Raw genomic sequence first — 26,056 nt, 5'->3', positions numbered from 1 at the left:
TGGCTTCATTTACCCTCCATGCCCATCCCGGTGCATACACACACCTGCCCCGGGTGCCAGCAAACCACACTACACCACTGCTTTTCTCATAACACTGTAACTGAAGCTGAATGTTGGAAGATTCAGGCTAGATAAAAGGAAGTATGTCTTCATGCAACACACCATTGGAACCAACTGGGGTGGCTTTAAAGAGGAATTGGACAAATTAATGGAGGGCCAGTGGCTACTAGTGTCAATGGTTCTGCTCTGCCACCACGTGCAGAGGCTGTAATGCTTCTGAATGCCAGCAGCTGGAAACCACAGGAAAGGAGTGCTCTTAATAATAATAATAATAATAATAATAATAACAACAACAACAACAACAACAACAATAATAATAATTTATTTATTTATACCTCGCCCTTCCCAGTTCAAAAACTGGGCTCAGGGTGGCTAACAACAAATTTAAAACACTTAATTATAAAAGCAGCATAAAATACAGTATAAAAACATGAATAACAATAAAAATCAAAAATCAATTTAGGGGAAATAAGCATTAGATAATCCCCAGGGCTAGCTGGCTGAATTGGTCCTACTTGGGCCAGTGAGGAGGCCAGGGGAGAATCAGCTGTGGGGTCTCAGAGCGGGTGATCTTCATAAAAGGGGAGGGGGAGGGAAGAGAAGGGAAATAAAAGATCAGGCTGAATTCAAATTAAAGGCCAGGCAGAATAGCTGTCTTACAGGCCCGACGGAAGGAGGTTAAATCCTGAAGGGTCCTAGTCTCATGGGACAGAGCATTCCACCAGGTCGGAGCCATCACTGAAAAGGCCCTGGCCCTGGTGGAGGATCGTCTGACTTCCTTAGGGCCTCTAAACTATGGTTATTCGTGGACCTTAAGGTCCTCTATGGGGCATACCAGGAGAGGTGGTCCCATAGATATGAGGGCTTGAATCCTGCTTGCTGGTTTCCCACAGGCCCTGTGAGGAGGATGCTGGACTAGATAGGCCATTGACCTGACCCAGCAGGCTCTTCTTATATTCTTGCTTAAGGAGCATGGCGTCAATCCAACAAATAGCTTTCCATCAAGTGGATTGTGGGAGACACTCTTCTCTCGCACATCTTTTCTCATGCCAATCGCTCTTGCCTTCCTCCCCATGCGCCAAGTGCTGCAAGATCACAAAGAAGCGTCCTCGTTAGCCGGCCTGCGGTTCTCTTGAATTCTTTCCCATGGGAGAATGATCAAAGACAAGACGACGGAGACTAAATGATTCCAAGAATGGTATTTACATTTCCCAAGACTAAACCAAACGAACAAAAACAGCATCGATCAGAATGCCCCGGGTTTTAAAACTGTACAATATCTGATGGCTAGGTTTGTAGGTGCCAGTGCTTGCAACCTAATCCTACGCCTTTTCCTTGAAGGACTCCCTCCCCCCACCCCCCAATTTTAATAAATTAAATATGTCCCTCTTTATCAATTTTCCAAATGCAGTTAAATACTTGAGATGAGAAGATCTCAGAAGCAGGTAGTTTTAATTCAACCAGATTTGTCTGATGCACCTTCTAGATCAGAGGTCAGCAACCTTTTTCAGCCCTGGGCCAGTCCACCATGTGGTGGGCCAGACTATATTTTGGAGGGGGGGGAATGAACAAATTCCTATGCCTCACAAATAACCCAGAGATGCATTTTAAATAAAAGCACACATTCTACTCATGTAAAAACATGCTGATTCCTGGAACGTCTGTGGGCTGGATTGAGAAGGCGATTGGGCCGGATCTGGCCCCCAGGCCTTAGGTTGCCTACCCATTCTAGATACACATGTCTGTGCTGATACAGTCATAAGGTAAAGGTAAAGGTACCCCTGCCCATACGGGCCAGTCTTGACAGACTCTAGGGTTGTGCGCTCATCTCACTCTATAGGCCGGGAGCCAGCGCTGTCCGCAGACACTTCTGGGTCACGTGGCCAGCGTGACAAGCTGCATCTGGCGAGCCAGCGCAGCACACGGAACGCCGTTTACCTTCCCGCTGGTAAGCGGTCCCTATTTATCTACTTGCACCCGGGGGTGCTTTCGAACTGCTAGGTTGGCAGGCGCTGGAACCGAACGATGGGAGCGCACCCCGCCACGGGGATTCGAACCGCCGACCATGCGATCGGCAAGTCCTAGGCGCTGAGGTTTTACCCACAGCGCCACCCGCGTCCCAGATACAGTCATACCTCGGGTTAAATATGCTTCAGGTTGAGCGTTTTCAGGTTATGCTCCACAGCGACCCGGAAGTAACGGAATGTGTTACTTTCAGGTTTTGGAGGAAAAATGGGGGGGAATAAGGATATGTTTTTGGAAAATATGTTTTGTTATAACTTTGAATAAATAAATTAAATAATAATAATAATAATAATAATAATAATAATAATAATAATATCCCTTCCCCCTCTTCCCTACCATCCCTTTACCCTCATGTGTCATGTCTATAATCCCGAGGGCAAGGATTGTCCTTACTACTGACTTCTGTAAATTTCTCTGGGAGTAATTTTGGCTAAGAATGAGTAGGGTTTACACTTTAAAATGCTTTAAATAAAGGATGGTGCCTGGGTGTCAAAACAAGGCTAAACTTTAAAAATGTGGCATTCGGGAGCCTCACATTTCCCCCGTTTCACATGTGAACATTTCCCTGAAAGCCAGAATCTGGTATGGAAATTACATTTTTAGAAACAGCAAGAGCCTTTTTTCCAATGCATCCCCCCATCACTTTTCAAACTGCAAGCATCCACTTTTTAATTTTTTTAAGTGGGTTTGTTGTGCTAGGGTGACAAAGCACTTTAATATACTTTCAATGTGCAAACCTAATGTTCTGGCACGGGCTTGAACTCCTTCTGCAGGGATCCCTGGGATGTAAAAGCAAATATCCAACTGCTTTTTGAGTCAGCTGCAATGTCTGCTTTGAACCACATTTTATTCTCAAAAGTACATCAAGCTCTGTAGCTCCCCCTTGTGTTTGTTTTTTAATTTACATCGAAGCACCATACACTCATGTTTTAAAATACAGTGGTACCTCGGTTTACGAACTTAATCCGTTCCTGAAATCCGTTCTTAAACCAAATCCATTCTTAAACCAAGGTGCGCTTTCCCTAATGAGGCCTCTCACCACTGGTGCCCTTCCACCATTTGGCTTCCATTTGTAGACCGAGGTAAAGTTTGCAAACCAGAACACCACTTCCGGTTTTGCGGAGTTCATAAACCAAATACAGTGGTACCTTGGGTTACAGACGCTTCAGGTTACAAACTCCGCTAACCCAGAAATAGTACCTCGTGTTAAGAACTTTGCTTCAGGATGAGAACAGAAATTGTGCAGCAGCGGTGCAGCGGCAGCAGGAAGCCCCATTAGCTAAAGTGGTCTTCAGGTTAAGAACAGTTTCAGGTTAAGAATGGACCTCCGGAATGAATTAAGTACTTAACCCGAGGTACCACTGTAGTTCCTAAACAGGACTGTTCTTAAACCGAGGTACCACTGTATACCTATAAATTTATTTATAGCAACGGATGCTTTATTCAGTCCACATAATTTCCCCTTGTTGCAAACTATTGCAGAAACTTTGAATTAAGGGTGTTCTGTGGGGTGGGGAATACTTGCAGTTTTTGATTGACAAATGCGGTTTCATTTTATAGATCCAGACTGACTAAAAATGACTGAGCAAATAAAATAAAATAGAACATGAAGATTCACTACAGGTGTTTGTATCCAAAGTAAGGTCTGGGGTGCATGTTCAGGTGGAACTCAATTTGCTGTTTTCACAGCAGCACCTTCTCTGAGCAAAGGGGTTCTGCACCGGAAATATAAAAAATTACATCAGAATATGTAATGATCCTAATTTTATATACCTGTACTTCATGCCTCTCTAGGACATACTGTCCGACAATGACTCTAGATAGATTTATGCATCAATCTAATATTCTGCACGCCACAGTACCTGGAGGAAAATATAGACCACGTAACAGAAAAGTTTTGCAATGATGTTCTGGCTTTTACTCTTAGTAATAAAGATGCATTTGCCTGTGAAAAAATTAAGTGGCAAAACCTCAAGGGAGATGCAGAAGAGAAAAAGTCTGTTATGACAAGTTTTCTGTTTCTGAGGATGCAAATGATTTTGTTGAATGAATTTGCCAAATGGATACAGTCCCACTAACTGCAATGGTTGGGCGCTCATTTATTTTTGTGCATTTTTCAGCCATGCATGCAAATTTGTGGAATGTGACAAAATCTCATTTTCTCAACTCCCAAGTATTTCTGTTTTGCATGTTTCTAAACAGGCAGTCACGTTTTCTGCTCATGGTGAGCATTTGCCAGTCTTCTTCAGAAACAGCAACCAACATCAGGGTTCAGAAGTGACAACCATTGGCTTCCAGTCTTCAGTGTGTGATTTCTCCTGTTTAAAATAGAAAGTATGATGTGAAAGCCATGTTTGTTTCCATAAACGGTGTTTTTCTGAACTTGGCTTTGACAACAAGGCTTTCCGAATGCTAATGCAATGGAGGCTTAGTGTTTTGTAACCTGTTCATTTGCCAACACTCGCTTTAGTTACTGGTTTGGCAATCCAAGCTCTTTCAGTTTTACCAAATGTAGCAACGGGAAGATTTCCTTCTTCGGAAGCTTTTTGCAAGTGGCAGATTGGTGGCCACATTTTATAACTTCAATAAATGGGAAATTTGTATTGACAAGCATTGGAAACTACCTTTAGGAACTTGATCATCATTAGGGAGAGATTATCAGGGGGTTTGGACTGGGTGTCCATCAATATGCAGATGATACCCAGCTCTACCTCTCTTTCAAATCAGAACCAGTGAAGGCGGTCAAGGTCCTGTGTGAGTGCCTGGAGGCAGTTGGAGGATGGATGGCGGCTAATGGATTGAGGTTGAATCCTGACAAGACAGAAGTACTGTTTTTGGGGGACAGGGGGCGGGCTGGTGTGGAGGACTCCCTGGTCCTGAATGGGGTAACTGTGCCCCTGAAGGACCAGGTGCACAGCCTGGGAGTCATTTTGGACTCACAGCTGTCCATGGAGGCGCAGGTCAATTCTGTGTCCAGGGCAGTTGTCTACCAACTCCACCTAGTACGCAGGCTGAGACCCTACCTGCCCGCGGACTGTCTCGCCAGAGTGGTGCATGCTCTGGTTATCTCCCGCTTGGACTACTGCAATGCGCTCTACGTGGGGCTACCTTTGAAGGTGACTCGGAAACTACAACTAATCCAGAATGCGGCAGCTAGACTGGTGACTGGGGGCGGCCGCCGAGACCACATAACACCGGTCTTGAAAGACCTACATTGGCTCCCAGTACGTTTCCGAGCACAATTCAAAGTGCTGGTGTTGACCTTTAAAGCCCTAAACGGCCTCGGCCCAGTATACCTGAAGGAGCGTCTCCACCCCCATCGTTCTGCCCGGACGCTGAGGTCCAGCGCCGAGGGCCTTCTGGCGGTTCCCTCATTGCGAGAAGCAAAGCTACAGGGAACCAGGCAGAGGGCCTTCTCGGTAGTGGCGCCTGCCCTGTGGAACGCCCTCCCATCGGATGTCAAAGTGATAAATAACTACCTGACATTCAGAAGACATCTTAAGGCAGCCCTGTTCAGGGAAGTTTTTAATCTGTGATATTTTAGTGTATTTTTGGTTTTCTATGGAAGCCGCCCAGAGTGGCTGGGGAAACCCAGCCAGATGGGCGGGGTACAAATAATAAATTATTATTATTATTATTATTATTATTGATAATGCTGTTTCTTTAGTAAATATTTATGCCTTGGGATGTTTTGATGTAAATGCACCAGTTGAACCAGGTTAGTATATACAGACTTTGCTCTTGCTCTACTCATCTTTGTTGGTTATTTTAAAGAAAGGTATAGATTGCTTTTTCTTTTCGTTTCTGTTTGAATTGATGTGAACACATTAATTGTGCTTATCAAACACAAGGTTTACATAAGCATAATACAAAACACAGGGACGCGGGTGGCGCTGTGGGTTAAGCCTCTTGGGCTTGCCGATCAGAAGGTTGGCGGTTCGAATCCCCGCGATGGGGTGAGCTCCCATTGCTCGCTCCTTGCTCCTGTCAACCTAGCAGTTCGAAAGCACAAAGTGCAAGTAGATAAATAGGTACCCCTCCAGCGGGAAGGTAAACAGTGTTTCCGTGCTCTGCTCTGGTTTGCCAGAAGCGGCTTAGTAATCCTGGCCACATGACCCAGAGGCTGTACGCTTTACCCTTTACTACAAAACACAGGAACCCACAAAAGTTTAATTTCTAACATGATAAAATGTCTTTAGATGCAGATATTGTCAAACCTATTATGCTTCTGTGGGTACCTGTATTTGACTAGTTGTTAAGAATTTTCTTTATAGAACCAATTAACTAATAAATGAGCAATCATATTTCCATCAAAGGAGATCAGAGGTCAAGTGTGAGATGGACTTCAGACTGCAAGGGAGTTTTAAAAAATGTTCCTGAAGCTAAAAGCAATCAACAGCGCTACAGCTGCTCTTAAGCATGTATTAGTGTTTCAATTTCATTTCTAGTTCTCAATCAAGAATGAAACTGATTTCCCTCAAGAAAATGACCGTCAATGGTTTGTTTGGGAGGGAGAAGTGTTTACAGAGTCCTGAGTGTACATGTTGGGAATCCACTGGTCTCTAGTTCACTATTATTATTACTTACATGTATGCTTTGAATTGTGAAGATTTATATTTGGGATAAAAGAAGTTACATACAGAGAGAAGATGGACAGAAGGGAAAGGGACCTGTGTGGGAGACAGCTTAGAGTGGTATTTCTCAAGGCAAGAGGCTGAGAAAGGTGGAAGATATCCCAGGTGGGAGGTGCAAGGACTCACATCTCTCTCTGTATGTGAATTGAAGATTAAGACAGAATGGTGATAAAAGGGGATAATACACACACACACACACACACACACACACACACACAATTTCCTTTCTTCTTTCTTTTTCCTTTTATTGCCTCCGTTTTCTCTTTGTATTGTTTGTTCATATTAGATCTGTGTGGCTTGGTTTTTTAAATCTGAAAACCTTTCATTAAACTGATTGGGAAAAAGGAAACTGCAGGTGCCCAATTCAATGCTACAGAAACTTCTGCGGTATCAAGACTTAGCAAGGAGTTTCAAAATTGCATGTATTCAGCTTTTTCACATGAACCTGCACAGCCCGTGTGTATCTAACCATCTGAGATCGGTGCAACAACGGAGATCAGAGCTCAGAAAAGGAAGAACCTATTTGTTTACAGAAAGTGGTTTTGTTGGGTGTTATACTGGAGTGGATGAAATGAATATGTAGCGGACAATATATAGCAGACGGACGAAGAATCGGAAGTCCCTTATTTTCTGAATTTCATTTCTCTCTTTCTTTTAACCTCTTCCCTATTTCTTTTTCTTTACTTCTATCTTTATTTATTCCTTTCTCTTTGTGTTTCTATTGCACTTAGATCAAAGTCTTAATTTGGGCAAAAAATAAGGGAAAGATATTGATTTTTGTATTCCTAATAAAACAGACCCTCGAAGTGTCCCTATTTTCCAGGGATAGTCCCGGATTTACAGAAGCCATCCCGGTTTCTGATATGATACCCGGAATGTCTTGCTTTTCCTATTTTCATCAAACAAATGTTGGAGGGTATGGAGTTATGCAACCCGCGAGCCAAGGAAGAAGTAACTATATAGCATTTAGAAGACATCTGAAGGCAGCCCAGTATAGGGAAGTTATTTAATGTTTAATGGGTTGCATATAAATAAATAATAATAATAATAATAATAATAATAATAATAATAATAATAATTAAATAGGACGTCCCTATTTTCATGGGGAAAATATTGGAGGCCATGATAAAAATTTATTCGAAAAAAAGAAAAGGAATTACATGAACCGAATCCAGTTATCGACCTTCCTTTATGAACCCACTACCAGCGACCCTCCGCCTGCCCGCTCAGCCGCTCCGGGCAGAGACACGTCGCGTTTCCTCCACCGCTCAGAACAGGAAGCCAGGGGGCGCGCGCGTTCCAGCCCCAGCCTTCGAGCGGCGCTCTCTCTCTCTCTCTCTGGCCGCCTCGCGATTGCTCCGACGACGCCACTTCCGGCTCCTCCCCTTCACCGGCGCCTGAACCAATAGCGACGCCTTTAGTGTGTCTCCGCTTTCCCCTCCCCCCCCCCGCGCCCGCCCGCCCTCTCCTATCCCCAGCGGGGTTGCCGAGTCGTTCCGACGGAGGGCTGCCGACGCTTGTGCGCGTGCGCGTTCGCCTCTTCTCCCTCCCTCCCTCCTACCCGCCGGCATATTCCGGCGACCAGACGCCTTGACGCGGCTGAGGAGAAGAGATGGCGGCGCCGGCGGAGGGAGCCTTGGCGGGGAGAGCGAGCGAGGGCTCCCGGGGGGAGGCTGAGGCGACGCCGCGAGGGCTCCGTCCTGAGCTGTAACGGCCCTTTCCCCGCGACCCGGCCCAGCGGAGAGGAGGGAGCCCCTTCTTCCGAGCCGCCCCCCTCAGTCTCTTCCCAGCGCCCCTCAGGCGGGGATTATGCGCGGCTCCTCCTCCGCGGACCCTCCGCAGGCCGCGCGGGGCAGAGTCTCCCTCGCCCGAGGAGGCCCATGAGGGGAAAGCTCCTGGCTCCGGCCTGCTAGTGCCTCGCCGGGACAGGCGGCCTGCCTGCCTGCCTGCCTGCCTGCCTGCTCGCCAGCCATGTATTTCCTAAGCGGGTGGCCGAAGAGGCTGCTGTGCCCCGCCGAGGCCAGGGAGCCCCCGCTCCGCATCCAGGCCGACCCGCAGCGGACTCTGTTCGCCGTCTTGTCCCGCTCCCAGCTCGGCATCTGGTACAACAGGGTGAGTAGGAGGAGACTCTCGCTGGGCCGCCGCCCGCTTCTATTATTAATATTATTATTATTATTATTATTAGAGATGCTTCAAAGTGGTCAAGCTCTTTTTAGGAAAGCCCAGGACCACCTACCACAGGCTTCCTCAAACTCAGCCCTCCAAATGTTTTTGGCCTACAACTGCCATGATCCCTAGTTAGCAGGAGCTGTGGTCAGGGATGATGGCAATTGTAGTCTCAAAACATCTGGAGGGCTGAGTTTGAGGAAGCCTGACCTACCAATTCCCATGCAGCTCCAATGCTCACCACCCCCGGTGACACTCAGATGCCCTGCAGGCCCCCGCTCGTGGCACCCAGTCCACCCCACCCCCCATTGTAAAACGTCTAACATTGAAAACTTCCCGATCCAGGGCTGACTTCAGGTGTCTTTTAAAAGTTGTGTAGTTCTTTATCTCCTTGACGTGGGATGGGAGGGCGTTCCACAGGGAGGGTGCATATGAAATATAACTGATAGACTTCTACAGGATGGGGTATTAGTGTGTGGAAACAGTCCAGATCCAAAAATCTCCAAGCATGCATCTCCAGATGGTGATGTCAGGCGTCATCCTCACAAGTGGTCAATAGCTAGGTGCAAAATGTGCCTGGCAAATTGTGAACACTGGTTTGACTGAGCTCAATGAGATCAGAGGGCTGTTGTTTTAATGGGTTTGACCCTAAGCTTAAAAGCCTGACTTCAAAATCCCTACACAGTTGGGTTTTCAATGTGTGACTTCGGTTAGAGCCTCTGTTCTTTGACAGCAAATTTGGAAATGATTTGCCTACTTCACACTTGTTTCATGTTAACTTGCCTTAGTAAAGGGAATGCCAGCAAGACTTACTGCGAATACATAGTATCATTGTGTTGCACGGTCTTTTGAACGATCAGGGCAGGCTTCTCTAAATTCAGGGATGCCTCCCAAATGTTCTCCTCGCCTTCTTGCCTGCAGCCTTCAGATTGATTGATTGATTGATTTCCAGGGGCTCGTTACTTACATAAATAACTCTGAAAATATGAGAAAGTTGGGTTTGAATGATGCTTTTTATTGTCTGGTTCTCTTGTAGGTTAATTAGTTGCTGAAGCTAAAGTCCCTACTTTTTCAAATACTCATTTCAGTTTAAAATGTTGGCACATCTGATCTATTTTTCAGTTCTATCTTCTGCTGTACTATAACAATGATTCAGGTACATATAAATTAATATTTCCAATAATATGTCCACTAAACTTTTAAAAGTAACAGTGGATAACATTAAGTGTAACCTATACCTACATTCTGACCCCAAATGATCATTGCTCTTTCATGATTTCTACACATATACAGTGTGAAAATCCACAAAGACCAATTTTGGTCATACACCTTAAGTCTGAATGTTCGGTTTTTACACAGGTTTCTATTCAGGAAGAGTCAAGTACCATTCATTAGATCTGGAAAAACATACTTTCTTTGAATTTTACACAGTGAGTCTGTACCTTTCAAGCACAGCTTGGCAATGACAGTTCTGCTGACAATAGTTACCTACCAGCTTCTCCATATGGCAGGGAACTGGAACTGGAACTAACTGCAGCTCTGATCAGCTCTGATCAGATTTAAGGTGGTCCAGTGATCATGGATAATGGAAGTTTTAACTGAACAATTTGGAGGGTCACAGGTTTTCTGTCTCTGCCATATGGTGTTCATGCTCTAGAGCTGAAATTTCAAAGGCTGCAGGGAAATGTGTTTCCCCCCTCTAGTCTAGACATTGATAGGATACTAAAATCAAACTCAAATCTGTTGCTTTAAGTTGGTCAAAGCATCTTTTATCAATTTTAAAAATGGCAATAAAGGAAAGCAAGTTTCGGATGCTTGTGATTTGCTTAGCTTCTAGTTCAGCTGGTGCCTAATACCCATGATGCAATGTTTTACAGTGTCCCTTTGTCACCTGTGATGACTTCAAGTAGGTTGGCTTCAGTCTTTCTCTCTGTGTGATGTTGTCATATTTCAAAACCTTTAACACGTTTATGACCAAAGTCCTAATGCCAATAATTTGTGATAGTATTATTTACTTGGAACATAACTGCAAAGCTTAATGTTCCCACTGCTCCATTAAAAAAAGGATATTGTGGATCTGGAAAAGTGGCAGAAAGGGGCAGTAAAAATGAAGATGATTAGATAACCGTTGTGACTTTTTAGTTTAATTAAAGATAGCTCTGGGGCCTCATGAGAGATTATTAAAGTTATAGCAAGGGGAGAGAGTTTCTCTTCCTGGCACAAATAATAGAACTTGAACAGTGAAGTTAGTTAATGGTAGGTTAAGGATGGGCAAAAAGAAGTGTTCCTTCATTCCTGTTGTAATTAATTGGAATTCACTGTCACAACATGTAGTGATGGCCAGCAGCTTAGATGACTTTAAGTAGGTTAGGGTACAGTACTGTACAATTAACCTGAGAATAAGCCCTGTTGAACGCAGTAGGATTTACTAATGGGTAAACAAGCTTACTATTATGTTGCAAAATGTTTCAGTGGTCTGTCAATATATGTTAGTTATGACAGTTGAATGTGACTTCCATTCACATGCAGTGTATACATTTAATCCCCAAGTTTTGGGGGGCAAACAGGCTTATAACTTCCAAAGTACAGTGGTACCTCGGGTTACATACGCTTCAGGTTACATACGCTTCAGGTTACAGACTCTGCTAACCCAGAAATATTACCTTGGGTTAAGAACTTTGCTTCAGGATGAGAACAGAAATCGCGTGGTTGCGGCATGGTGGCAGCATTAGCTAAAGTGGTGCTTCAGGTTAAGAACAGTTTCAGGTTAAGAACAGACCTCCAGAACAAATTAAGTTCTACAAGTACCACTGTAGACAATTATCATGATGCTCTGTTGAAAGAGTCTGTATGTGCACAGGAATTGAGGGATACTGAGAGGGGAGAGTGCCTGCTTTAAACAATGGCAGATGTTTCAGTAGGGCAAAGTGACACAGAGGGAGAAATGACAGTTTGAGTGCAGCAAGAAAGGAATTTGGAAAGGTTATGTTGTGCTGGGTTTTTGGTGTTGTCTTTTGTGTTGTACCCATCCCTGCTATTTTTCCTTGTTAAAACTGGCTTGTTTGTTTGCAGTTGTTTAAAGACACCATTTTCCTCTCAGTGTCCCTCCCACTTTAACTTCTGTCATTGTTTAAAATAGCAATTTCCCCCCATTCAGCTTGTCTCCCTCCTCACTGTACTCAAACTTATTCTATTTCTGTTTCCTCATGTGAGAGAGATAAAGGATGTGAAGGCCTCAAATGTTCCTAAGTACCTTCACACAATGTATTTCACTTCTGGTACCATGTGTGCTGTCTTCAACATGAAGTTCCAGGTTCAGTGTGGTAATTTAGTACAGGTATTTCATCAGCAGGCAAACACCTGTAGATGTACAACATCCATCAACCGAAATTAACCTCCTTTAACTGAACAAGCTACATTATGGGCTTGTTTTTAAGACTCTTTTCTCCTTAAAGGTACTGTGACATACATACATCATTACTGGGTATATGTATAAAGGGGGTTACAGACTAGAGAGAAGCTATGGAAGTGTGGGTGATCTGTGTGCAGAGTTGAGAAAAGTAAGGAGGGGCTAGGAAAAAGGGGGTGAATGTGAAAATGGAGGTGCAAAAGAGGTTGCTAAAAGGAGACAGTGGGGGCATGGAAATAGGGTTGAAGGTGAAACCAGGGGCATTGAAAAGTCTGCAGAATAGGAGGCTATGGTGGCTTCATAATGGGATGGAGCGGTAAAGGGTGCTTAATAGTTGCAACATGAGAGAGGAGGAAATTGCAGAAAGTTACCACGGGGTGCTTTATGTGCAAGGGAGGGGGATGCACAAAAAGAGGGGAAGGAGAAGTGGCTTCAAAAATGGGGTTGGGAGAGTGAAAAGTGATCTTAGTGGCATAGGAAAAAGTCTGGGTGGTTAATGTGGGGGAATGGCTGAGGGGGTGGCAATGGAGCGAGCAGGGATGCAGTCCCTAGTAAAATGCATATACAGTGGTACCTCAGGTTACATACGCTTCAGGTTACAGACTCCGCTAATCCAGAAATAGTGCTTCAGGTTAAGAAGTTTGCTTCAGGATGAGAACAGAAATCGTGTTCCAGTGGTGCGGCGGCAGCAGGAGGCCCCATTAGCTAAAGTGGTGCTTCAGGTTAAGAACAGTTTCAGGTTAAGTACGGACCTCCGGAATGAATTAAGTACTTAACCTGAGATTCCACTGTACTCATAAAAATGTATGATTCTTCCCTGCATCCTATCATTTTACTTCACTAGTGGAAGAGTTCAAACTGGTCTGCTCCTTTCACTTCAAGTGAAGGAAAGAATAGACCAGGGACGTCCAACTCTCAAGAGACTGCAATCTACTCCAGGAATAAAAAACTGGTAGTGATCTACCCATTTGGGGGAGTGGGGGTTGGAACCCAAAGTTGTGGAGCTTTTTTAGGGGGGCTTAGTTCTTCTGCATTTTCGGGGGGCATGGCATAAATCGCTAACGAAACAATAAACACTCTGCTGCTCTTGCCTCGCATCCAAAATGGCGTTTAGGTGGGCCTTTGTCTACAGCGACGCTCCTGCTCTGTGCTCCCCTCCAGTCAGGCTGTTGCGGGAAAGCAGAGAATGGGTGCAATGAGCGCTCAACCACCACCCGATCACATGGGTAGACCGGCACGGCCAGGGATCCGCGAAGCCTCCTGCCGGAGTGAACTTGACGCAGCCTGCTGGCAGGGGCTTCCAGGACGCCAGCATATCAGGGTGCCGGTGCTGGCAGCCGAGCAACAACCGACTCTAGCCAGGTCACAGTGGCATGCACGTGGGTGCTCTCCCCCCGCCCCCCGCAATCAACCAAGATCGACTGCTATCACCTGGGGATCAACCTGTCGATCACGGTCGACGGGTTGTAAATCCCTGGAATAGACAAACAGGACTGCAGTGGTCTCAAATCAGGAAGTTAATATTGCAAATTTCCTGTCTCCGTTTCATGGTTGTGGCAGCCCTGTTTTCTCATTGTCCTTTCCCTCTCCTATCATCATAGCAGGTTGCGGTGAGCTTCTGTTATGTGATATTTTGATACCTGAGTTTATTCTTCCGAACTCCAAAGTAATACAGTGTGCTAGTGGGGCCTTTTTTATTTTCTCTGACTTTTAGAACAGCTTTTTAGAGATGATTTTTAGAGATGACTTTTTATAGCATTGAGGTTTCTACAGGGTCTCTTATTTGGAATTCTGACATTTAAAAATCTTTGCTGTTTGAATATTTCTGCTGTATTTGTTTTATTCTCAGTTGCCCAATATATGTTTATTATTTTTATGTAAGTTTTTAAAATGAAATTTTTATTTATTATATGCTATCTCAAGAAATTGCTTATGGGCAGCATATAAGTATAATAAATCCACTATATATTTTGAAAAGTTGTTCATATGTTTGCTATGCATTTGGACAGCTTTAAAGATACTGTAACCAAATTATGCATGATGGCTTCTGGGATAAAGGAGCAGGCTTTCATCTGTTTGGATACAGTTGGACACCATATTGAATTATGATGCCAGACTGCACGGATTACTTTAATGGCTTTCAAAACTGTACTGATTTTTTGGTTTCCAAGAATTCCAGAGGAGGACTGGTTATGAGGCTGGTAGAAAATAATAAACAAGATTGAAACTGCAATAACATGTGCAAGTAATAGTTATCCTGATAATCAGGGCATGCAAATGCTCTTAATTTCAGCTTTGAAGGGCATGTAAATTATGACTCCCTTCTCCTTGATTCATACTGTTACTTTAAATGTGTTTGAAGCATAGCTGTGAGTTTTCTTTTACTTGTTATTTTTCTGTTGTGAATTGCGCTATGCACAACTATGTGAGGATCAAAAGCTACAATTCTCCAGACTTGGATGAATCTCAGATATTGCAACATAAGTGTGCATTTGAAGGAATCTTTATCATGCAAGTGTTACCTTGTGGTGATTTTGTCATTCTTACATGCAAATGAGACCAGCTTTTAGAGCAGAATTAATGTTTGCCAGCAGTCAGTGGTGTAGCGTGGGTTGTCAGCACCCGGGGCAAGGCAAGTAATTTGCGCCCCCTAACCCGTGGATTTGCGCCCCCTAACCCGTGGATTTGCCCTAACACCAGATGTTGCGCCCGGTGCGGCCGGCCCCCCCTGCACCCCCCACGCTATGCCACTGCCAGCAGTAACTTCTCTTTTCATTTCAGCTCCTCTTAGGGGGCATGTCTGTGCTTGCGGGATATTAAAATTTGCTAGGTTTTAGTTCAGAGGACTGTAATGGGGAAGGTAGAAATTTGTTCAGTTGGGTTTGAAAAGAGTATTACTTTAACAATTTGAAGACGACACTAATCCATATATTTCTTGAATGCTTTGGTATCAAGTTCTTGTCATGATACTCTTCATCTTGATTCAAACACCAATAGAGAAAGAAAAGCATGACCTTGGAATATGTGTTATTTATTCACAAGGCTGCCTAACAATATGAGCCTGGTACATAACCTACAACACCCTCAAACTATTTTGGGAGGGCAGTTGAAAACCTATAGTGGGTATTCTTATGAGTACTTTATAGAGTTGGAGTTTAGTGGGCATGAGCTCAAACTGTTACCCGTCTACATTAAGAGTAAAATTCAAATATTGGGCAGGCAGACTTTCCCTTTCTCTCCTTCCCACTCTCTCTCACACACACCCCGGCAGATTTGGGATGCTTATAGGAGGCTAAGAGGGGAAGAGAGGAAGGGGAAATCTGCTCGCAAGCACACATACACAATTATGATTTATTTATTGCATGCCCTTCATCCTAAGGTCACAGGGGAGCTAACAGCATTAAAACACAACAGAGACAAAGCTGAGTGTCATCTGCGTATTGACGATGCTTCACTCCAAATCTCTTGGTGACTGATCCTAGGAGCTCCATATAGATGTTAAATAGGAAGGGGAGCAAGATGGAAACCTGTGGGACACCACAGGAAAACTCTCATGGTGCTGAACAGTAGCTTCCCATGACTGCTTTCTGGAAACGATCCTGGAGGTAGAACAGTGTCCCAACCCCTACCTCCCTGAGATGCCTCAGAAGCATATTGTTGTCAACAGTATCAAAAGCCACTGTGAGATAAAAGAGAACAAGAAGGGTTGCCCTCCCCCCATCACTCTTCTGATAAATGTCATCAACCAGAGAAACCAAGGCAATTTCAGTGCCATAACCAGACCTGAAGCCACACTTGAATCTGTCCAAGTAACCAGCTTCTGTCAAGCATCCCTGAAAGCTGGACCACCACCACCTTCTCAAGCACCTTGTCCAGAAAGGAGATATTTGCCACTGGACAATAGTTATTTAACAGCTCTGGGTCCACCTCCTTCAAGGCAAATGGTATCTTCCCCCCTCCAAAGAAGCATTAATCATTTGGGTTTAATCCTAAATTTTGAAGTTTTTGAAAAGTTGAAATCTTTTCCTGGCCTCAGTCCTTAATACTTTGCTGAAAAGTGGCTCGCTAAACTTTTTTTTAAAAAAGTGAATCAGTTAAATAATGTTTCTGTCTCCCAGAAACTTCCTATAGCTATTTTAGAGAATTGCATCTGTAAAAATGTCCAATAAGCTTGGTTTTGTTTTAAAAGTTAGCTTTGAAATGTATGAGAATTAAACTGGATCTCCTTTTCCCCACAGCCCAGTGTGTTAATCGTAAGCTACAAAGAATCGTCAAAAGCAGCATTGCAATTTGGACCCTATGACCAAGCAGAGTGGAGGCCTGACAGCACCATGATAGCTGTTTCGGTGAGTAAAGGAGCTGTTGTGGAGGTTTTTATGATATGGTGATTATGGTTTAATGTCAAAAGGAGTCCAGCGTGCTTTAAAAAGAGAAATTATATTTACCTGAATGCTAGTATTATCCTTTATTCGTAGCAAATACTATATGCTTTTGCATTACAGTAATGTACAATTTATATGTGCTGACATAATGTTGCTAAGTGGAAACAGCTCAAGGGGATATATTCACATTACCATTTTCCTATCCATGTATTAAAAATGAGTGTCTGAAATTAGCCAAACCCAGAGAATGATTGAGAAGACATTTAATGTATGACCAGGTGGACATGGCCCTACAGTTTCTGGTTATTTGCACCAGCAAGTACAGTAGTTGAAACCTACAAGAGTAAAATGAGTTGTTGTGTTACAAAGGCATATATCTCGTATTACCAGCTGCTTCTTACCAATGTGAGAAGGGAATGGTGATACAGAGAGCTGGCTTAAATGTAAAACTGGTCTCTGCCCAACAAATCTTTTGAGGAAGGTATGCATGTTGTAAAATGAGCATGTTTTGATAAGAATTTAAGTCCACCACATTCTAATATTGAGCAGTTAGCAAATTGCTGTGCAAATTGGGCAGGAGAGCTAAATCTTGTAGTAAGGGGGGGGAGTGCTGTATTAGCAGAACACGTGGTCTTTATTAACCAGTAGGGTAGAAATATTTGTGGAACTGAAAGGTAAGTGAGAGGTGGGAAGCTTTGATCTCATCGTTTAGGGAGTTTACTGCCCAAAACTGTCTTTTGAGACAGTCAAAGGCCAACAACATAGAGTAAGGACTGAGCTGTGAGGTGGCCAAGTTTGCTGATGATACTCAGTTGTTCAGGGTTGTTAAAACAAAATGAGATTATGTAGTGCTCCAAAAGTACTTCTCCAAACTGACTGAATGAGTGGTAGAATAGCAAATTCAGTTCAGTGTAAACACATGTGAAGTGATATATGTTGGGGGGGGAAATCTTAATTTCTTATTTAAACCCATGGGATCTGAATTGACAGTGACTGACCAGGAACAAGACCTTGGGGTTGTAATGAATAGTTCAGTGAAGCTGCTGACCCAGGATGCAGCAGCTCTGAAAAAGGGAGATTCCATGCTACGTATTATTAGGAAAGAAATTGGAAAGAAAGCTGTTGATAGTTCAGTGCCGTTATACAAGTCTATATACATGGCATGGAGAAAGTGGCTAGAGAGAAGTTTTTCTTACATTCTTCTAGTTAGACTATGGAGTTCATTCCCACAAGAGGCAGTGATAGCTGCCAACGTGACTGGCTTTAAAAGAGGATTAGACAGATTCATGGAGTGAATCTTGTGGAGCCACAATGGTTGTGTTCTACCTCCATTGTCAGAGGCAGTATGCCTCTGAATACCAGTTGCTAGGAATCACAGGTGGGTTTGGTGCTGCTGTTCTCATGTTCTGCTTGCAAGTTTCCCCACAGACATATGGTTGGCCACTATGAGAATAGTATGCTGGAGAAGAATCATAGAATCGTAGAATTGTAGAGCTGGAAGGGACCACGAGGGTCATCTAGTCCAACCTATGGTGTCTTTTGCCCAACATGGGGCTCAAACCACACCCTGAGATTAAACATCTTGAGATGGGCCATTGGCCTGATTCAGCAGGCTTTATTGTGCTCTTAAGGGTTGTTTGAGTTTTTAAATTACTATAATTATCTACTGTAATTATGTGTCATTTTACTATTACCAGGAAACAATGCTGGTAATATGTGTGACAGTTCATGCTATCTTCAGCTGAGCTTTCCGTCAGCTAGGGTGAACCTGGTGTCGCTAACTCTGATTGAATCTGCCCTTCAGTGCCCTGATATTGGTAAAATAATAGTTTTGCTAATATAATAGTATTGGTAAAATAATAGTTAGATTTGCCCCATTGATTTCATTGTGATTTAAATTACCGTATTTTTCGCTCTATAACACGCACCTGACCATAACACGCACATCGTTTTTAGAGGAGGAAAACAAGGGAAAAAACATTCTGAATGAAACAGTGGATGTATCATTTTTGTGCTTCATGCTGTGGCCACAGACATGTGATCTGATGGTGAATTTGGGGTGACCCAATGCAAAGATCCTGAGAATTCCTGTGGATCCATGCTTTGTAACCACGTTTTTGCACCATTGCAGCCCCAGGCAACAGTGGGTGTGTGATTTTTTTGGTGCAGGCTGTAGCCATGGACATTCTATGTGATCTGATGGTGAATTTGGGGTGACCCAATGCAAAGATCCTGAGAATCCCTGTGGATCTATGCTTTGTAACCACATTTTAAGTGGGGAGGGAAGGAAAAACAAAGAAGGGAAAAGGAGCATGAAAGGGGTGTGCAGAGAAGCAGCTGGCTAAGAATGCAGGAGAGGGATTTAACGGGAGGGAGGAAAGAAAGGCAAAAGTTTTCACCCACCCACCCACCCAAACCAGCCAGCTCGCGCGCGCTCTCTCTCTCTCTCTCTCTCTCCCCCACCTGCATGTTTTCAGCAGCACCGGAGCACAGAGAGGAATTAGAAGGAATGACACTCTGCTTTCCCCTCTGCTTGCCTGGAGGGGAGGGGCTTTCCCTGCTCTTTATTCCGTTTGAGCAAACACAGCAAGGAAACAGAGGCGGGTGGGCAGTAAGACCCTGAGGCAGAATGCAGGAAAGCAGCCGCTTCCTCTTTTCAGGTTTCCCTTCTCCGTGACTCGCGATTGGATTTTTGCCTGATTTTTCGGCTCCAGGGACCACACATTCGCTCAATAACACGCACAGACATTTCCCCTTCCTTTTTAGGAGAAAAAATCTGCGTGTTATAGAGGGGAAAATACGGTATTTATGATAAGTCTGATTGACTTCAGTGGGTCTTCCATAAGTAGGACTGAGTATGGAGCTGAGCGATATCTGGTTTTCAACATCATGATATATCACTAGCTAAATATCACGATATCTCAATATATCACAATATATTTTTGCGGCAGTGGAGGGCCTTGCTGGGCCTCCCCGCGGTGGCAGAGGGTCCTGCCATACCTCCCTGCAGCGGCAGAGGGTGCACCACACTTCCCCCAGTAGGAGAGGACCTTGCTGGGTGGGCCTCCCCATGGTGACAGAGAGTCCTACCATACCTCCCCGTGACAGTGGAGGGTCCCACCGTACCTCCCCATGGCAGCAGAAGAGCACCATGCTTCCCCACAGCAGCTGAGGGCCTTGACGAGACTCCCTGCGGCGGTGGAGGGCCTTAAAATGTAAGGAAGTAGTAGATTTATTAAAAATATTAAATAAACTTCCCTATAATATATTTAATACATTTTCAAGTAATTTAAGAGTAGTTTAAGTGATTTACTAGTCAAGTTACATCTGCTTCCCCACTCAGAGGTCTTAAGTGGAATCTGCATGCATAAGCCGCACTGAGTTCAACTAAACTTACTTCTACTTTCCTGGGAGTATGCCTCATTGAATTCAGTAGGGCTTGCTTGTGAGTAGACATGCCGGATTTATCGTACAGCCCTACACCACACCTACTTATTTATATGAAAAATTCAAATTCACAACCACCCCCTTCCGAACAATGTTGGTTAAAGATTTTCATGGTTTCTGTCTAGAACTTGGGAGTTGCAGAGCAATGTTTTAGGAAATCCATGTTTACCCAGTTCTGAATTGCTAAATGCTTAGCTTTCTTTTGTAGCTTGTGTTTGCTAATGTACTGCATCTAGCTGCTGCCACCAGAAACTGCTCAGTTCCTGTGCTCAGTTCTGAAACACCAAGGAGGTTAGGTTTCCCTTCGAACAGATTCATTTTTACAGCAAAGTCAGCTTTATGACAGGCCTAAACAAAACAACACGTACTATCATTTCGAAGATTTGACTGAAGATGGATGTTTTAAATATGCAAAAGCTTCATACATACCATTGATGTTTTCAATTTGTTCAAGTATGTACTGGCCTAAACAAGAATGTTCAATTCTTCAAGGATTTCCTGCCCCAACCAGTTTATAAATAACTATTTTCGCATAGGCCTTGAGCTTGCAGTACTGACATCTAAAGCAAATTTCTTAAAAAGGTAGACATGCTTACAGTGTTCACTTTTTTACTTTGTGTAATTGTCCCTCTCTTCTTTGGTGACAAGACAGTGAACTTCTGCATGTTCACAAAGTTCTGTTTTTAGCTTTGTGATTGTAAATTTCTTTTGGAAAGTTGTTCTCCTAAGCATTGTAAGTAACATTAAGCACTAACATCTCATGCTTATTAGAAAGGATAAAAATAAAAATCTAAGCCTGCAACTGTCAGGTTCTTCACAGGCTTTATTTAGAACCAAAGTTGGCCTTTAGTAAATTCTAAAGTACTGTTTCAATAATGGTTTTGAATAAATTGCTGGCAACAAGTGGTAATGAATATCCTTCAGAAACCACTTACAATTTGAAATCCTTGTGATAATTAAATAGACACTGACACATAGTAAACAATATCTTTAAACATCTACTCTGCATGTACCATAAAGGGATGATATTAGCAGCACCAAACCAAACTGCAAACTTGAACATGTTGGTATCAATATTGTCTGATAGCATGATCAGTTATAGTACCTTTGGGCCAGATGTTTTAAACCTTTTGATTGTCAAAACTGAGCTGTAACAGTTGAGTGAACATTTTTGTCTATTTCTATTTGGCCTGTGGTTACTCTTCCTATAAAAGCTGCACTTAGATGTTATACTGTTCATTTGCCATGGCCAGGCAAATTAGTTAATGCATGCAACCCAAGCTCTATTCAGAGAGTACAGAGTTGTGATCTTATACATAAGGCATGAGCTGTGTAGTGGAACATGATAATGGGTTGTTAAACTATGCAGTGGTCAGCCTATTTGTCTTAAATACATTAAAACTAGCTCTTTTCCATTGTGCTTGAAAGACAAGACAGAGCCAGGTCACATGCTGAATAAATAATACGTGATCAGTGATCTACCAAGAATGGAAGCTTTTGAACAATTTTTAGTGCTGTGCCACATAACAGCATATTGCAGTTTTCTAATCTTGAGGTTACAAAGCATAAATGGCAGCTGATAATAAAAGCTAATTTGCTAGTTGGACTAACAAATTTTTTTTTTTGGGGGGGTCTTGTTTGAACTAGCTGGTTTCCCCCCCTGGAAACTCCAAGCTATTGCTAAAAGTTGCTTGGAGCTGGCTCTGAAAGGGGGTTGAAATTGGGGAAACTTGAGGTGACAGACTCTGTTTTCTGAAGGACCTGTGACAGAATGCAAGCATGGCCTCCACTTTCAGTTTTAAGCTCTTCTCCTTGTTTCATACAGATGAATGAAGTGAGCATATTCAGTTCACTTGGATGGAACACGTTTAGATGAAAGCTTTGTCAATTTTGCCAGTTGTGAAAGTTAGCTATTTGACTCAAATTCCACAGTGACTGGTGGCAACTCTAAAACTACCCCGTAGTTGTGGAGCATTATTGAATTGTGATTGCGTAGCAAAATTTAGCTATATTTTGTTTTTGAAGGCCATGTGAACAGAAATGAACCTTGTAACATTATCGACTAAGATTGAGGATGGAATTCAAGAAAGTTAATGTTAGAATGAGAGTTCTACATAGTGTTCTTTCTGCTCTTTCTTATGGCATAAGATACTGTTGCTAGTGTGTGCAAATTGTTTAAAGATGACCGAGCAGTAAAGGCAAGTTAGGTATAGATAGTGTTAACTTTCATTTTGTACGTACTTTGCACTTCAAGAAATATATATCTCATGGATTTTTACTAGTTTTGCTTCTAAAACCGAAGAAATGTGACTAGGTGGGACAGCTAAAGAAATAGGCTAACAAGTGTGTGGCCTCCTTCTGCTTCTGTATCCTTAATTGAAAAACAGGAAATCATGCCTGGAAAGAAATTTGAAACCTTCAATTTTTCTCCTTCAGCCTTGCCGCTTTGAGAAGCATCCTCGGCCAGTATTAAATGACTGAAATTGCAACAGTAGCTAAGATGAACTTTTTCCCTTGCATGCTGATCGCTAGCTAAGAAGCTTCTCTGGACCTAGGGCTGATTTCAGATCCTTAGCAAATATGTCTCAGTCATAAATAAACGTATTTTCATTTCTTATTAATGTCACTTCATGAGATTTGTCAAAATACTTATAGGGGCATTGTCCCTTTGGAGAGCCCTCCTCCTGCACCACAGGCATCTCCATTCAGAAGGGTCCTCAATCCCTGGAAGAGGCATTTTTGGGACTGCTGTGTGGAGGAAGAGAATCTGAAATCAGAGCTTCTGTCGGGTCTCATCCATGGGCTTCTCTTTAAATCACTATTATTATTTATAAGATTTTTATCCCATCCTTCCTCCCAGGGTGGCAAACAAAAATAAAAAAGAAGCAAAGATGTTAAAAACATGAAAAACCATAAAACATATCGAACACGCAGTGTATTGAAATAGCTTGAAGTTCCTGTGAGAACTTTTGCGTGTGTGCTTCTTTGATTTTTATATCTTACCTCTTTCAGACAGAAAATGGATACATCATGTTTTTTCATCTTCCGTTGGCAAGAGACAAGTATCTTTATGAGCCAGTTTATCCCAAGTAAGTCTTCCAATAAATGCTTCACTTCTTTACATTGTATATTGCTAAGAATCGCTTCAGACTTTCTCATTGTAACATTTTTGTTTAAGAATTACCTATTCAGTAACCTATTCAGTGTTTTGGTTGATTGTTTAGAAAGGTCCTATGTAGAAACTGGTTTCCTAGAGTGTTCTTGCTGGCAATTATAGAATTGACATTAAGTGGAGGGGGGGTTGTTGACTTCCTCAGCTAGAGTAGTCTGCATTAGAGTAAAACCGAAAAATGAATAGTGGTTGATATTTGAAAGAAGCCAAGTGGCTCTGCTCCAGCTGCATAGTCTTTCTTCCATTTCAGAGTGGAACTTGGAAGATTGTCAGTGTTGGCCTTAAGCCCATGTTCAGTATGAGCATAAAGAGCACTGTTCAGTTTTAATGTGGTGATGGAAAGCTGATTAAAATGTAAAAGAAGCCAAATAAAAATACCACTAGAAATTAATGTTAGGCAAAAATGTTTTGAGTATGCCATGTGGAAATTCATAATTTTATTTAGGAAAATTCAGTAGGGACACTTTTATACTGGTTATACTTCAGTTAAGTTGTTGTTAATAACTTAGAACCTATCTGTTAAATAAATGAAATAAAACTGTGAACATACTGAGATGTTGCATGATATGGGTCTCTTATTCGCTATAAACAGGACTTTCCTCATGACTTCCTTTCCCCTTGACCTTCCTGGTGCCCTTTTAGATGTCTAATTTGGACAGAAGTGCCGCAATCGCTGATGTGGCAACACAGATGAAACATTCCTTCCACTTTCTGTCACAGCATACATTCATAGATTAAAGGTCAAAGCAATCAATATATTGAAACAGGCTCACAAAGCTGTATGGCACATTTAAGCGCTTCACATGTCTGTGAGCACCTTGCTTGCATATGCCACATGCTTCTCTCACAGTTGTAGCTGCCAAAGGAGGGAGAATGGAAATTGAGAGGTCCTGCTTCCTGGCCTGAATATTCAAGAACTGCCACTGCCTGGGGCTGAATTCTGGTCCACTTCCCTCCTAGTAAGATTAGGTAAAGGTAAAGGTACCCCTGCCCGTACGGGCCAGTCTTGACAGACTCTGGGGTTGTGCGCCCATCTCACTCAAGAGGCCGGGGGCCAGCGCTGTCCGCAGACACTTCCGGGTCACGTGGCCAGCGTGACATCGCTGCTCTGGCGAGCCAGAGCCGCACACGGAAACACCGTTTACCTTCCCGCTAGTAAGCGGTCCCTATTTATCTACTTGCACCCAGGGGTGCTTTCGAACTGCTAGGTTGGCAGGCGCTGGGACCGAGCAGCGGGAGCGCACCCCGCCGCGGGGATTCGAACCGCCGACCTTTCGATCGGCAAGCCCTAGGCGCTGAGGCTTTTACCCACAGCGCCACCCGCGTCCCCTAGTAAGATTATACAGGAAATAAAGCAGTTTTCAAGCAACTGCTAGAGAACAATGCCATAGTATGGCTGGTCATTTCAGGCATTTAAGACTTTAAGTGTAATGTGCGGTTTTATTTTGAGGAAGAATGAATTTTATCTGGGAAGGCAGATTAATGGATTGGATTTGTGGGGAGGAGAAGAACAGAGTGGAATGGGTTCTGAGGCTGGAGTGGGGGAAGAACAGGGCAGGAAAGAATTTTGGATCTCTGCTTTTCCTTGGTTGCATTCTGATTCCTCTTGGTTCAAGCCTAGTGATTCCAGAAGCACCTGAGGTTTCCATTCCCCCTGTCCTCTTAGGAGCTCTTGTCCCCTAGTAAGATTGTAATGATTGGACACCAGAGATTAAGAGGGGTTTAGGCATGGCCATGGGATTGAGTCTGCCTTGGTTGACCTTTAGAAAATGGGACAAGAGGCTTTTCTAGTGCTCCTCAGTTTCTCTGTGGCTTTTGATACCATTGCCCATGGTAATCTCCTGAGCTAGTTCCATAGACTAAGAATTGGGGGCACTGTGTTACAGTGTTTCTGGTTGTACCTATGGGACCAAATCCGAAGAGTAGCACTGGGAGAGTCCTTTCCATCCCCCTTGTGGTTGTGCTCTGAAGTTCCACAGGGCACTATTCTGTCCCCAGGGCTATTTAATATCTATATGGACGTTAAAAGCTTTGGGGCAACATGCATAGGTATATTGCTGACACAGCTCTATTTCTCCATAATAAGTGAATCAGAAGAGGCTGTGTGGGCCCTGGAACCAATGCCTGGATTTGGTGGTGGGATGGATGAGAGAAAATAAGCTGCTCTTGAATCTTGACAGGGTGGAGGCACTGTGGATGAATGGTTCCCATGTCCGAAAAATCAGTCAATTGCCTGCCCTTGATGGGGTTGCACTTCCCCCTGAAGGAGCAGCTATGCAGTTTGGAAGCTCTTTGACAGTTTTATATACTGCCTTTCCACCATCTAGATCTTCAAGACATCCTAAAAACATCTTCCAGTGATCATTCCTTTCCTACCTGCAGATACCTAAGTATTTTGCAGTGTTGGTTCTGTCTTACATTGTCACTGTTAAAATGAAACTCTATGATAAATTCATATTGGGCAAGAATTTGTGATGATGCTGTGAGCTGAAAAACTGACATGGACTGCGTATTTTTTATGATTCTTCTGCTGTGCACCAAACTTGTTAAACCAAGCTTATCTAGTTCTTCTTTGAGATGAGGTCACACAGGCAAATTTGTTGAGGAGACCTTAGTGTACACGCCACAACAAGCTTTCTTGACTTCGGTTCTGATTTTGTTTAGCTTTGTTGCCTTTGACTAGAATGCATTTTGCATTTTGTATGTTGCAGCATGCATGATGATTCTTTTTCTAATTTGGGGGACTGGGTGGAAGCAAGGT

At 43.3% G+C, this 26,056-nt stretch overlaps 2 protein-coding genes across 4 annotated transcripts in view; one reads left to right on the top strand and one right to left on the bottom strand.

The window, feature by feature from the left end:
* Positions 1-26,056, bottom strand: part of PLGRKT (plasminogen receptor with a C-terminal lysine) — a 231,538-nt gene that overhangs the window by 53,704 nt on the left and 151,778 nt on the right. The window lies entirely within an intron of this gene.
* The window catches only part of RIC1 (RIC1 homolog, RAB6A GEF complex partner 1), a 45,592-nt gene continuing 27,733 nt past the window's right edge, over positions 8,198-26,056 (top strand). Inside the window, exons 1-3 of one of the 3 annotated variants that reach the window (XM_053371910.1) lie at positions 8,198-8,831; positions 16,533-16,640; positions 23,136-23,212. In XM_053371910.1, coding sequence (XP_053227885.1) covers positions 8,691-8,831; positions 16,533-16,640; positions 23,136-23,212 — 326 coding nt within the window. In that variant the 5' untranslated portion in view covers positions 8,198-8,690. The remainder of the gene's footprint in view (positions 8,832-16,532; positions 16,641-23,135; positions 23,213-26,056) is intronic. The other 2 variants (XM_053371909.1, XM_053371911.1) reach the window with 2 other exon arrangements.

This window comes from Podarcis raffonei, chromosome 17, assembly GCF_027172205.1.
Source record: "Podarcis raffonei isolate rPodRaf1 chromosome 17, rPodRaf1.pri, whole genome shotgun sequence".
Lineage (NCBI taxonomy): Eukaryota > Metazoa > Chordata > Lepidosauria > Squamata > Lacertidae > Podarcis > Podarcis raffonei.
The sequence above is the reverse complement of the archived record's forward strand: the minus strand, read 5'-3'. Positions and strand labels throughout refer to the sequence as shown.